The sequence below is a fragment of the Salvelinus namaycush genome, chromosome 4, assembly GCF_016432855.1.
Source record: "Salvelinus namaycush isolate Seneca chromosome 4, SaNama_1.0, whole genome shotgun sequence".
Classification (NCBI taxonomy): Eukaryota; Metazoa; Chordata; class Actinopteri; order Salmoniformes; family Salmonidae; genus Salvelinus; species Salvelinus namaycush.
Window position 1 is genome coordinate 21864724 of NC_052310.1, and position 15492 is coordinate 21880215.

The following is a 15492-nucleotide window of genomic DNA, read 5'->3' on the forward strand; positions in this document are numbered from 1 at the left end:
AACCTCTTTTCACTTCGTCATTATGGAGTATTGTTTGTAGATTGACGAGAAAATTATTTTATTGAATCAATTTTAGAATAAGGCTGAAACTTAACGGAATGTGGAAAAGTCAAGGGGCTGAATACTTTCCGAAGGCACTGTATATATTTTTTTGTTGGGGGGGGGGCAAATAAAACCACCCGCGGACCAAATTCGCGAGTTGCCAGTTGGCAAACCCTGTTTTATGTTTATGCATTGTTTAAAGTACTTAGGGCAAGCAAATTGGGCTATCCCAGTAGTGATGATGTTTTGGGGATTTAGGGATATCTACCTATGATTTTGAAAACTAGAAAGTAAACAAAGCTTTTAATACATTGTATCGATCAATAAAAACAAAGAAGGCTATTAAAATATAATGTTCTTTCAACAATAATACCTTCAATTTGTCATTGGTCTTTTTGTCATTGTTGTTACTGCTCCTACTGGTGGCACAATGTCATAATAATGTTAAAAATGATGTCAAGACTGCAATATTAGTTCATTTAGAATGGGAAGACGTACCCAAAAATATAGAAAATGTTGTTAATTTTCTCCAAAATGCCATGCCCAAATGCCACCACAATTCAAGATCGACCAAGCTGTTTAGGCGTCAAATAGCCTAGGGGTTAAGAGCATTGGGCCAGTACCCAAAAGGTCACTGGTTCGAAAATCCCTGAGCCGACTTTGTGAATAATCTGTCAATGTGCCCTTGAGCAAGGCACTTTACCCTAATTTCTCCTGTAGGTCACTCTGGATAATAGCGTCTGTTCAATCACTCATATGTAAATGTTTAGATGAGTGATAAGATAGTCAGGTATCATCCCTAATTTAGATGGAACCAAAATTGAACTGTGCACTTGACATCCCTGGCACAAGTCCTACATAATCTTGTCACAGTGTCTTGGTTATAGCCCATCATTGTCACTGTGACTCAAGGACACTACACAGTAGCCTAACACAACCTAATAGGTTTAATGAACTTTGTCCTCTCCGTTGGAGGCTGCCCAAATTCCCTTAAAAAGCCAAGCTTCTTTAATCCAGTGTCGGTGTATTGCTTTAATCCACTCCTGAATTTGAGCCAGCTAATTGTGTGAACAGTAGGTGTTCAGTTGGATTGCTAGCTAGCCGGTGTGTGTTTGTCATTACTATGGATGTAGTGTCTGTAAACATTTGATTCATTGTTGGGAAGCAATTACAAGCAATTAAAAGGCTATTATGATGGCACTGAAGGACATCGGAAGTTAATCTGGTCTATCATCACAATAATTAGCCCCTCACTTTCCGATTGGATCTGACGGAGAGAGAAATATGATGGTATCATACCCCTCCTTTTTTTTGTCTTGAGAAAGTCTTCAACTCCTCTCTCTCTGTCTCTCCATCTCTCTCCTCAGATAAAGTATACATTCAAATCTTCCCAACTGTATTCGCCACGTCTGCATTTTCTTACAAACGCCTGACTGGAAGCGGATAGATGGATCTTTCTCACTCACATCCCCTTTTCTCCGTTCCCCACGTCTCTCCATCCATCTCTCTCTCTGACTAGCGGCGGTTGTCAGGGAGAGAAGACAGTTGTCCGGCTTAAGGGATGGGAACATATCTAACTCCCTCTCCTTTTCTCTCTCTCTCTCTCCCTCTTCCCTCTCTCTTTCTCCCCCTAGCAACAGCCAAACTACTGGAGTTTCAAGGTCAGTGCTAAGACTGTTTGTGTTTTAGTGTGAATATGTGTCTCTGTCTCTGTGGATTTGTCTATAATGGGATAAACATTCATCGTGTCTGTGTGTGCATCTGTGTGCTTCTCTACTCCTCATTGTGAGTGTTGCAGTGTTGGCACACACCTCTGAGACTTGTTACTGGTGTAGTAATGCATCTGCTGCTGTATTTTGAGTCCCTCATAGTGGGGCCAAATCCCAATTTGAGATCTGTGTGCTGAAATTGGACATCACCTAAGTTATTGTCACGGCCGTTGAAAGAAGTGGACCAAGGTGCAGCGTGGTGAGCGTACATATTCCTTTTATTTACGAAAATGTCGCCAACAAAACAACAAACGAAGAAAACAACCGTGAAGCTTACAAGGCTAAGTCCCACTAACAAAGATGACTTCCCACACAGAAAGGAGGGAAAAGGGCTACCTAAGTATGGTTCCCAATCAGAGACAACGATAGACAGCTGTCCCTGATTGAGAACCATACCCGGCCAAAACAAAGAAATACAAAAACATAGAAAATAGAACATAGAATGCCCACCCAAATCACACCCTGACCAAACCCAAAATAGAGACATAAAAAGCTCTCTAAGGTCAGGGCGTGACAGTTATGCCTTGATGTCAATGGGAGATTTTTGCGAAAATGTACTTTGCCTGGATCTCAGGTTAGAATTTGGGCCAAAGAGACTTAAAATATATGTAACATGTAAATAATTTGCCTGATTCGCAACAGTTGTGGTTTACATTCCGTGTACATGAACCAACACGACTGTAGAACAGTTCTGTCTGCAAGGTTTAGGTACTCTTAGTGGACAAAATAAGCATTCTGGCTCAATATGGCTGCTGTGCATCCCCCATGTGGGCGCTACATATTGGTTCCCACATATTCTGTAATGCCACTATGTAAAGTTGACACAGAGAATGTAGAATGGAAGGGCTACTGATTCAGTTGAGATTTATTTTTTATTAATTTTTTTGCAAAACGCTATATATGCATTGTTTAGCTGGAATGGAATGTTTGTATCCTTTATATTTGTCTGTGATATGTGTTTGTATCACCTAGCTATCTTAAGATGAATGCACTAACTGTAAGTCACTCTGGATAAGGCAATCTGCTAAATGTTCACATACAGATCTCATATTACTCAGGAATTTTGTTTTCTAAACATTGATGTCACAAATGTAGAATTTGTACATTTCTTCACATTTGACTGTGTAAAACCTAGCAGTGCTACTTATATATCTGAAACACACCAATCTCTTTCATAATTTCTTTAAACAATATAAGCTAATTTACCCCCCCGAAATTAAAATGGATATAAAGCGTTTTGGAATTCAACTCTTCATATTAAAAATTCCCTATGACAGAGATCTGACTGTTGTGTGTTGCTGACCAAAGAACAAGGCAGGAGAGGAGAACAGAGGAAGGAACAAAGGATGGAAGGGTGTTTGAAGCCCAAGTTTCTAAATTTGCATCAAGGGAAGAGTTGATGCTTTCAGAATTAATAGATGGCCAACAAATGTCTACAGTGTAGAATGGCAGTGCTTGGTATCTTTGTAGCATCTAGACAGAAGCATTCTACACACAGAAGCATTCCATTAGTGTAGTAGTCTCTCCGCTACATTTCCACGGTAAATATACAGAATATTTCATAACTTAGTCACAAATGTACATTTCCTATTTGGATTTCCAATCCCTGCATTCCTGATTTGTATGTCATATAATACCTCCCTACTAATTACATAACTGGTGGTTTCCTCATATGCCAGCAGTCCATTTCCCTCTTATCTCGTTCAATGTCACACACACTAGCTTTATTGAATCCCCCGTTCGCAGTTGGCTCCCAGTTCTAACGGGATTGCTTATCACTCGCCCTCCCTTCCTCTCAGGGAGGCTGCTGTTCTCACTATTCTGATGCAAGAGAAATCCCTTCAGCAGTGCTCTTAGCTCGCTCGCTGTGCGTGCGTGTGTTTGTGTCGATGTGTGTGTCTGTATCGGCCCCTTGCTAGTTTCTTTTGATGTTTCATTGGCTTGCTAGCACTTTACAAGTGCACGTGCATGCACACGTGCACACTGTAGATTAGCATACAAACACGTCTACATTTACACGGAAGGTCGTTGACGTAAATGTAAATGCATACAGTCACAAGCTATGCACATACAGAAACACACACACACATCCGCGCCAGCAAAATCACAAAATCATTTTGAAGACTCGCCTCCTTCTCACATTCTCTCAGATCCTCCGACAAAACGGAGGGATTGTCTGTCTGTTTAAACTACTCTCCGTGGGGAGGCCATACCATGGATTAATATGCTTGCAGTGCTATCTCTTCTCTCTTTCTGACTGCAAAGACTGCTAGGCAACAACAGAGGAAACGAGAACCTCTGCTGTATAATTCCATCCCTTTTGCGGATCCCAGCACCACTAATACAAACATTAATACCATTGTCTGTCCCTCATAGGCCTCGGTCTGTCTGTCTATCTGGAGGGGGAAAGTAATCAGAGTCCATTGTCTCCTCTTCCCCGCCTTACTGTTGAATCAGGCCAGAAAGTCTATACTATAGTTAATGTGTGTTCCAAATGGCACCCTATTCCTTACATTGTGCACTACTTGTAACCAGAGTCCGATGGGCCCCGGTCAAAAGTAGTGTACTACGAAGGGAATAGGGTGCCATTTGGAACGCAACCTTAGAGCCATGTAAAGGCGCTAGCCGTATTCACATGGACAATGACTCATTCATCCGATCCAGGTGAAGTCATCATGTCTCCTACAGTGCATGGATTCCTTGGGCTTGACTCCTTTTATTCAGAGCTACTCACAACAGAAAATGGATTTCATGCAGGGGCTATTGTTAGGTGTTCTGTAAGTGGCGTAGCAAAAAAGTGCAGCTTGAATGTTCTTTGATTGATTGGTTGGATGATTCATTGGTAGGTTGAGTGCTTGATTGATTATTGCACATGATAGGAGGTGAACAGAGGCGGCATCCAGGTAACTGCTAAAATAAAGGAAGCACCAACATAAAGTGTCAATAGGGCATTGGGGCACCACGAGCCGCCAGAGTCGCCAGGAACACATTCAATGTGCCTTGGCAATGATACAAGTGTCTGGAGGGATGTGACAACCTTCTTCCATGAGAAATTCATAATTTGGTGTTTTGAAAACAATGTCTCATGCACCGCTCCAGAATCTCCCAAAAGTGTTAAATTGGGTTGAGATCTAGTGACAGACACCCCCCCCCCCCTTTAAATCCCCTATGCTCCATTGAGATCCCTCTTTCAAAGTCACTGAGACCTCTTCTTCTAGCCATGGGAGCCAAAATACTGGTCAACTGGGCATGACCCTAAGCGTGATGGGATGTTTTAATTTCTTAATCAACTCAGGAACCACACACATGTGGTTCCACACACTTTCATTATACTTTGTGTCCCTCATCTACTCAAGTGTTTCCTTTATTTTGGCAGTTACCTGTATGTAACAGAGACTGTCGATATACTGTAGAGGACAATGGCACCATAAATAGTATATTCTACAAAAAACAAAGCTAAAATCACTATGCTGTTGTTCAGTGTCCTGGTTGAATGCACTGGTAAGAGTTACTGCCAAAGGACTGAAATGTAGAAGCAGCATAGTTAGTATATAGTGTTTTGACAAGACATTGTCGCGCTTCAGAAACTCTCGATGTCTAAGTGGGGAATATCTGTGATATATTTTGGTCATTTAGCAGACGTTCTTATCCAGAGTGGCTCACAGTAGGAGTTAGTACATACATTTTCATGCAAACACACACACACACACACACACACACACACACACACACACACACACACACACACACACACACACACACACACACACACACACACACACACACACACACACACACACACACACACACACACAAACAACAACATTGTTTACAATAGAGGGAATTCCTGGACTAGCCATGACACTTGGGGTCCCAGCTAGCAGGCTCAGTAGCTAAAGCATTTGAACAGCTGCTATTGTTGTCCTTGGCTGTCTGCGTGTTGATATGGTTTTGGGTGGAAAATCACTATTCCCTGATCTGACTCTGAGAATGGCCTGTGTTTTGCAGCCCTAACAGGCTTAGGATGCCTACGGCGGCCATGTTTCCCCTTGCGACCACCTGCAGGAAATGCAAACGTGTAGTGCAGGGCTCCCCAACTGGCGGCCCGCGGGTCGATATGGCCCGCATATGGTTATATTTGGTCCCCCAAGTTTTCTGAACAAAAAATGTAATTTGTTTTTAGAATTTTTTTTATTTTTTATTGTTGGACATAAATGGCTGTAAAAACACCAGGAAATCAGCTCCAAGTGATTTTAATTTAAGAAATCTGTTCCCAAGTTTTCCCATGCATAATAGAGAGAAACATGCGATCGTACACAAATGTAAGTAAGGTTTGAAATGATTATGTTTTAGTCAAACATATCTGTTTGTGCTTCTTGCGGTCAATTTGCAGTCTACACCTTATTTGTAATTATGTTTCGGCCCCCCGACCATCTGCTCAAGAAAAAAATCGGCCCGCGGCTGATCATGCTTCGCTATGATCTGCCAAGACAGAGAGAGGATATTTGGTGCATAAAAGGCTTCTAAAATGTGTAATTTCCACTTTTAAATTTCAGACTTGATTTGCCCAAACAAAAAATATATAAACCTCTACAAAAATGTCCATTAATTATAATCAACATAATAATTCACATTTCCTGTTGCTGCAGGATTATTTTCCTGCTGTAGCAAACTGGCTCAAATTAAGATCCTACATCTGTATGCTGTGGCACGTGGCCAGAATCACTTATCGACACGCTTCGCTATGATCCGCCAAGACAGAGAGAGGATGTTTGGTGCATAAATTAATAACAATTTAATGTGGACTTATTAAGGACTTTCTTTTAAACTGGAGAAGCAAAATTAAAATCCTTAGAAAAGTTCTCCCAATGCTTCTTTATATAATTGTACTTAGACAAAGGTTATATGAGGTGGGATCGGTTTCATGTATACAACTCTCTCACAAGGATTGGATACAAGGACACAACTAGCTTGAGGGGGATTGTCCACGAGTGGAGCACTTGTGTATTCCCACAAGGGATACACTGACTATTATTGTACATTAGATGATTAGAGTATGCTGGTTAAACCTGTGCTCAAAAACACATCCTTGAGGTCAAAGGTCCCCCAATTACAGAGCTCGCTGGAAAGGTATGCCAGGACTGCAGGGTAGCAATGCCCATGAAATTGCCCGAGATCCACAGGGGGGGCGGAGACGGAAGTGAGGAAGGGGTGCAGGGGGTGGAGACAGGTTCGGGGCACAGCTATACAATGCTACCTTATCAATCATCACATATTCTACTTATTGGTCTGAGAGAATCCACATTGAGGAAGCCAGCCAATCAGAGAGAGAGAGAGAGAGAGAGAGAGAGAGAGAGAGAGAGAGAGAGAGAGAGAGAGAGAGAGAGAGAGAGAGAGAGAGAGAGAGAGAGAGAGAGAGAGAGAGAGAGAGAGAGAGAGAGAGAGAGAGAGAGAGAGAGAGAGTTTTTATAAAACCTTTATTTTATACTCAAGTGTTAACATAAATAATGACACACTGCCTTTTCAGAAACAACAAATGTAATTCCTAAACAAAATAAATAAAAATACAAAAGAACATATACATTCAACTTATTTCATCAACAAAAAATAATTTCCCCTCCTCTACAAAACAAAGCGCTCCTTCGTAGGCCCACTTCTCCTCAAACAATGGGAGATCTTTTACAGCTGAGAAGAACTCAAAATCCACTTTTATTCTTGCTTTCACTAATCCTTTAAAAACACATCTTACATCCTGCCCATATCCCGTTTCTATCTTATGTTTCCTACTCAGAAAAATTGACATCTTAGCTTGTCCCAAAATAAAATTTAACAGTTGACATTTTCTTTTCTGTTGCTTACTATATTGAAACCCCAAAATAAAAACAGTATTATTGAAAATCTCCCCTACAGCTTTAAACAAAGATTCCATCATTTCCAATAGAGGTTTTATCCTCTCACACTCCATAAAACAGTGAAAAATGGTTTCTCTTATATTACAAAAAGGACATCCATCTCTAACATCTGAGTTAATAACAGATACAAAAGCATTAACTGCAATGATACCATGTAAAACCCTCCATTGCATATCACCAGTACCTTTTTGTAACGGTGGTTTGTACAGTGCTCTCCATGCTGGCTTTACCTTGTCATCAATTCCCAATTTTACCCTCCATGGAGTGTCTTTTCTGTTTTTCAATTTATCTTTATTCAACACCTTGACACACCCCCTATACAAGTCCTTCCCATTCACCTCATCCAAACCCACCTCCTCCAACCCTCTCAAATCCAGCAATACCGCCTTTCTTTCTGACTCTGAGATATTTGGTGTAATCCCTAGTCTTGGAAATGAGACGTCTTCATCTTGTACCTTCTTCTTGTGGCTATTAAGCATACCCCACTCTTCCGCTGACAGAGCCTTCCTGCAGCTTCCCAGCATTTGTCCGACAATCCTTTCCGACCTCACCCCCAAATGTTCAGCCACCCGTCTTCCATCCATTAAGGCGGGCCCAGCCATGGCCATTAACTGTTTTAAGGTGATGATTTTGCCCTTCACCAGAATCTTGGAGAAATGTGGAACAGCTGCAGTTGTACAATCCAGTCTTGTCCCATACACCAGAGGTTCCTCCAACAGCCAATGCACTGACTCCGCTGGAATTCGTCTGGATACCTTCATTATGCTCCACACTCTGAGAAGACCTCTGTAAAACGGAGGTACTCCCTCCCTAGAAATCTGGCTACTATCAACCAGAAATAAAGCCTTCTTTAAACCTAATCCTCCAACCCTCTGTAATACAAGACCTGCCACCCCTCTCCACACCACATTTTCCGGTCCATAAAGCAACCTTTGAATAAACTGAAACCGGAAAGCAGCAGCCCTACTAGCAAGATGTACAAGACCTTGTCCCCCCTCCTCTTTTGACAAATACAAAACACTTTGTGGAACCCAGTGATATTTATCCCAAAAGAAATCCACAATAATTGCCTGTATCTTAGCTAGAAGGCCAGATGGTGGTTCTAAAACTGACAACCGATGCCATAGTGCAGAGGCAATCACATTGTTAACTATAATAGTTCGCCCCCTATATGACATACGAGATAGCAACCAACGCCATCTCCTCATCCTCCCTTCCACCATTTCAACCACCCCAATCCAATTTTTTTCCATAGTCCCCTCATCTCCTAGGTACACTCCAAGATACTTAAAACCTCCCTTACACCATTCCAGCCCCCCTGGCAAAGCCATGATCCCTCCAGACCATTCTCCAATCTGTAAAGCACAACTCTTTTCCCAATTTACCTTTGCAGAGGATATTCCCCTAAAACGATCAACCATTAGACTCAAACTATCCACCTCCGCTTGATTTTTCACTAAAACAACTACATCATCAGCATATGCTGAGAGACGAATAGGAGGAATATCCTCTGAAAGGTACACCCCTTCAATGCGACTTCTAATGCTATTTAGTAGTGGCTCTATAGCAATGGCATATAACATCCCTGATAAAGAACATCCCTGCCTAATACCTCTACACACTTTAAAAGGAGCACTCAAACCACCGTTAACTTTCAATACACTTTCAATGTCACCATATATCACCTTTATCATGGCAATAAAACCAGAGCTGAACCCAAACGCCTCAAACGTGTGCCATAAATATTGATGTTCAACTCGGTCAAATGCCTTTTCCTGATCAATTGAAATTAGACCAGCATCCAACCCAATAGCCCTAGAGACGTCCAAAAAATCACGAATCAGAGAAATGTTATCCCCTATCTGCCTGCCAGGAACACAGTAGGACTGGTCCGTATGTATGATTTGCCCCATCACCTCCCTCAGCCTGTTGGACAAAGCCTTGGACAGGATCTTATAATCAGTGCACAATAAAGCCACCGGCCTCCAGTTCTTCACCTCCCTAGGGTCACCCTTTTTGGGCAGTAGGGTGAGGACAGCCCTTCTGCAGCTTATTGGTAGTAACCCTCCGGTTAAACTATCATTAACTACTGCTAGCCAATCCTCTCCCAACATAGCCCAAAAAGACTTAAAAAAGTAAACGGGAAGCCCATCAATGCCTGGTGCTCTTCCATTTTCCATGCCTTTTAATGCAGTGTATAACTCCTGCAAAGACAATGGTTGCTCAAGCTCAACCTGAGCTTCTGCAGCCACCTGTGGGAGCCCATCAAGGAACTGCTGTGTCACTGTTTTATCCTCTTTGTACTCACACTTGTAGAGCTCAGCATAGAACTCTACTGCCCTCTTTCTAATTTCACTAGGGCTATTGAGCTCTTGTCCAACAGCTGATTTGAGACAATGAATACTTTTTCTTTGTCCATTCTTTTTCTCTAAACCAAAGAAAAATTTGGATGAGGCATCCATTTCAGAGATTCCCTGAAACTTACTTCTCACCAATGCCCCCTGTGCTCTGATACCCAGCAGGTCTGCCAATGCAGCTTTTTTCCTCTTGAGGGCCTGAGTATGGCCTCGATCTCCTGTGGTCTCACCCAACGCCATGAGTTCCACTATTTCAAACTCTAGGGCTTTCATTGATCTGGTGATATCCTTGGTGACATTCCTCGTGTATTGATTATGGATTTTCCCTATATCCCACCACTGTTGAAGGGATACAAAACTGGCCTTTTGAGACCTCCACCTTTCCCAGAAAAAACTAAAACATTTCCTGAAGTGAGCATCACTCAATAAAGTTATATTAAAATGCCAGTATGCGCTTTTGGGTTTTACATCGTTAATGAACACCACCTCTGTTATTAAACAATGATCAGAAAATCCCACTGGGGTTATCACACTTGATTTACAGACCTGAGATTGATGCTCAAAACAATAAAACCTATCTAACCTGGCCATAGAGATGGTGTTCTCTCTCACATGCGCCCAGGTGTACTGCCTTGTGCTTCCATGTTGACTCCGCCAAATATCACACAGTTCATGTGTTACAATGAGGCGTTTTAAAAACTTCCTTGAGGCTATATGAGGTTCTTGGTGATTTCTATCTAAATCGCTGACTGTGCAGTTAAAGTCCCCAGCAATAAATAAATAATCTTCATTGTTACATTTCTCAATGGTATTTGATAATGTCTCTAAAAAACATACCCTCTCAACTGCCACCACTGGGGCATATACATTTATCAGACACATAGTGATGTTTTCATACCTTGCTCTTACTTTTAATAACCTCCCCTCAACTACCTCTTCAACCTCATATGACAAAGGCAAAAACCCTCTTGAGAACAATATAGCCACACCCCCACTTTTTGAGTTTTTATGACTACACACCACTGTCCCCCCCACTCCTGTTGCCACATAACTTCATTTTCCAAATTACTATGCGTTTCTTGTAGAAAATTTATGTCACTTCCCTTTCCCCTAATTAACTGATACACTATTGCTCTTTTTTTACCATCTCTTGCCCCATTTACGTTTAAAGAAGAAATCTTAAAACTGCTCATGGATGAAAAAAATATACAGAGGAAGATACAGACACCACATCTCTTTACAGAGTTAAAACTGCAACTGAACTCTTTCATTTTCTTTAGAATTTACATCACTTATCACTCTCGTAACCACTTTCTTGAGTCTAGCAATTTCAGGGCTTGTCAAACCTCCCCCTGTAATTTTTGACATCAGAAACTTTGCTGATTCAGTAAACAATTCACTTTCAGGGAAAAAATCAGTTATAGTATAATCCTGCATATATTTCTTCTCTTTTGTCAACTTCAGAAATTGACATACCTTCTTAATCCCATACCTCCCTTCCACCCCAGTTATCTCGCTATTTTGTTGTGACGCGTCAGATGACTCACTCTCGCTATCCTCTCCAGAAGAGAACTCCACCATCTCTACAACCTGTTCATCTTCAACTAATTTATCAATCTCTACCTTCCTCTTAGAATTAGACCCTTCACCACCCCTTAAATTCTTCCTCTTACTCCTCGGTACTTTGAAAACAGCTGCTTCCTTTTCCGTTATTTCAATCTCCTCTTTATCTCCAATTTCATTTTCCAGCACCACCTCAGCGACGGCAGTCGCCATCTCACCTACTGTTTCCCCTCCCTCTTTGTTCTGATCTACCACAATTGCCCCCTTATCCACAATGCCTTCCTCTCCTACTTTTCCAACCACATCTGCCCACCTTCTCCGTTCCCCTGCACCCTTAACATGTTCATCCCTTCGCGTTGATGCTTTAGCTGCACCATCACTAGAGCTACTACCAGGCTCTGCGCGCTCATTCTCGGGACAACTACGCACCAAATGCCCCTCTCTTCCACAACCAAAACATTTCATTGATTCAGTAGAAGCGTAAAAAACATAATCAAATCCATCAATCTTAAAACTGAACGCTAAATTCAGTTCATCAACGTCCTTTTTTAAGATCATATGCACTTGTCTCCTATGAGTCACGACATGTTTCAGCAACGGAGATTTGCATCCAAACAGAACCTTCTTTATTGTAGATACAATTTGACCATGACGAGATAACTCTCGCTCCAACACTTCATCTCTAACAAATGGTGGTACGTTAGACAATATAACTTTCTTCGCCGGATTCATAAGCAGAAATACCGGCGTCTGTGTCTCCCGCAACACAACACCTCTCTCAACCATCGTATTCACCTTTTCAATGGAATCTAAGAATATCACTACTGCGCTATTCATCCTTGAGGCTGATTTGATGCTATCATACCCAATGATAGCACCCACAGCCAAGCTACATTCTTCCACTGAACACCCAGCCGCTGCAGGAATTTTTATTCCATTGCGCCGACTAAGTTTTTCATACTCCAAACTTCCACGAGTGGCCATTTCAACCAGCCCCACCCGCTGGTTGTGCCCTCGCGAAAAAAAACAACCTCAACGATCCCACCACCCTTATACGTGCTTAGTGATAGTTAAACAAGATACCCTTAAAACAACTAAACTAATCAATATATATATATAAACATACCAAAACCCAATAGAGTGAAAAGAATTCCAGTCGCTCTCACAATCACTCCTGCTTGACGACTCACTCCCAGCATGCACTCCGACGAGAGAGAGAGAGAGAGAGAGAGAGAGAGAGAGAGAGAGAGAGAGAGAGAGAGAGAGAGAGAGAGAGAGAGAGAGAGAGAGAGAGAGAGAGAGGATTGTGAAGAAATAGTTTGAGACATTTAACAGTTTGAGACCTGTAGTCATACAGAGACCCCCAAGAAGGGACACAGAGGTAAGAAATGATTGTGCACATGAGTGACACTTTCCCACTGCTTCTAAACTTATCACTAAACGTGTTGCCTGTTATTGGACAAATGATTGACTTCCAGTTATATTGCTTATATGGTTGTCCAGTGTCATACATATGATAGTTTTGGTATTTTCTCTTTGGAATGGAAGCTGTATCTACTGTCTGCATAGTTCCTCCTGTTGACACAGATAACACTGCACCATGACTGATGTTTTACGCAAAAGACCATGAGATCTCCAGTAAAGATTACCCAGCCTTAGCTAGAGTCAGGTGAGAGAAGCACTGTCATAAACCAAGAGAGAATCCATGAGACGGAATGGCCTTCCAAGACATAAAGGAGGTCATGAGTTCTTCTGCAGCAGAAAAGAATGCCTTCACAAGGCTGTTGACATCATGACAAAACACTGTTATAACAGGTCATAAGATTTTACGACAACCAAACGGACTTATAACAGTGTGACAGGCTCAGAAGAACTTATAGATTTTTTTGCGGGGTTCAATTATCCTCATTGGATGGAGAAGTTTATTACAGTATCTATCCAAGTTTAATTGCACAGGCAGAAACATGGTCATGATTATCGAGGGCATGGGTGGAATTGGAAAAATATGCACTCCTGTGAAATGTCCAGGCATTCTGCAAAAAATATGTATTTATATTCCCCCAGAGATTTTCACTTTGGAAACGACATTCCCATTCGTTCCTCGCCAATTCCACCCTCTCCTCCCTTGGATTGTGCTATTGAAGAGGATGGAGGTGGGGAGTTTATTGGGCGTTACCCCAGAGAAAATGTCAGCTTGTAATGTAGACAGACACAGCGGGAATAAAACGTGGGCATACAGAGCGCAGTCAAGCTTGTCTTCTGGATCCCAGGAGCGCATGGAGAGGAGCCCTGCCCTCTGAGCCTCTCCACAGCTGCTGCCTGCACACTGAAATGAGAACTAATTAGGAAAGAGCCGACAGGAAGTCAACCATCTTGTTGCACTTTACGACTTTTCCTCTCATTCTCTGCTTAAGTATCTCTCGCTTGGTCTCGCAATCTGTCTTCCTCCTTTTGCCTCTCTCTCCTCTCGCTTTCTCTCTTTCTTTCTCTCGCTCTCATCTCCCTCTTTCTCTCTCTCTCTCTCTCTCTCTCTCTCTCTCTCTCTCTCTCTCTCTCTCTCTCACTCTCTCACTCTCTCTCTCTCGCTATCTCTCTCTCTCTTTCTCTCTCACACACCTCTCCCGCTCCCTCCATCCTCTCTCTACAGCTGACTAACCACAAACTTTGTAATTCCCTCATGCCACCAACTTCTCTTCTCAACAGCTTGATGCTTGTGGGATGCTAGAAGCAGAAGGTGCACTGCTTCTGGTTGACACACAGACCGTAAATCTCAACACAAATGAGGGGCACCACTCGCAATCCGTCTTCCTGCTCAATTTGTGACGAGTGTGTGTGTATGTACATTTCGCGTGCGTGTGTGTGCGTGTGTGTGTGTGTGTGTGTGTGTGTGTGTGTGTGTGTGTGTGTGTGTGTGTGTGTGTGTGTGTGTGTGTGTGTGTGTGTGTGTGTGTGTGTGTGTGTGTGTGTGTGTGTGTGTGTGTGTGAGCATACCCCCATGTGCAGTTTGGGTGTGCCTATTGCAGGAACAACAAATCAAAGCAACGGTGGCGGTTGGGGAGACAACAGATGCATAACTGAATGTGAGCAGTGTTCACAGAGCACTGTGGGAGCTCATTACTGTAGTCTTTGGGCTGGAAAATATCTGTCGGTAGGGATTCATTATAAACAACCTGCTCTAGCAGCTCCTGCCACGCATAGCTGTAACAAGAGGTCCTCTTCCTCATCCTCACTTGTCCTCACATCTTCATCATCTTATCTTCTCTCTGTGGTTTAAATTGGGTAGGTAAAGTCTGAAGGCTCAATGGTCACCTGCATTTCAATGGAAGTCTGTCTAGCTAGTGTTCTGCTAGCTTCGTTTGTTAGCATTAGCATAACTAGTGTTATGTTGGTTCCTCTAATTCTCTGTAGAGTGGATACTGGTGAATCTGGCACTTAAAACCACTTAAGACCACATAATTTACATAGCATTAATATTAGATAGGCCTATTTATATCGCTCCATTTCTTAGTGTAAATTGTTTCTTGGCTAGTGTGCACTCAAAATTAATTCAACAAGTTTAACTCCTCAGCTCACACTTAAATACATGTGTTTGAAGCTTTGTAAAATATGTTTATTACAACAGTTTTGGTGGCTGCGTCGTCATTTTGTTTTATGCAGTTGTCTCATCCTGAGGAAACAGCTGTGCTGTTGTATCTTTGTCTGGGATTGTTTTAGAGACCTTTAACCTCTAACACCTCCCAAACCCGGATCCGGGATCCCCCCCATCACAAAAGCTGACTAGCATAGCCTAGCCTAAAGCCACAGGGATATCATATAATAAAATGTTCATGAAATCACAAGTCCAAGACA

The 15492-nt window shown here is 42.2% G+C and overlaps 1 protein-coding gene across 1 annotated transcript in view; it reads left to right on the plus strand.

Moving 5' to 3' along the window:
* The window catches only part of LOC120045781 (SRC kinase signaling inhibitor 1-like), a 41280-nt gene that overhangs the window by 8025 nt on the left and 17763 nt on the right, over nt 1-15492 (plus strand). The window contains exon 2 of the mRNA XM_038990711.1: nt 1677-1703. Coding sequence (XP_038846639.1) covers nt 1677-1703 — 27 coding nt within the window. The remainder of the gene's footprint in view (nt 1-1676; nt 1704-15492) is intronic.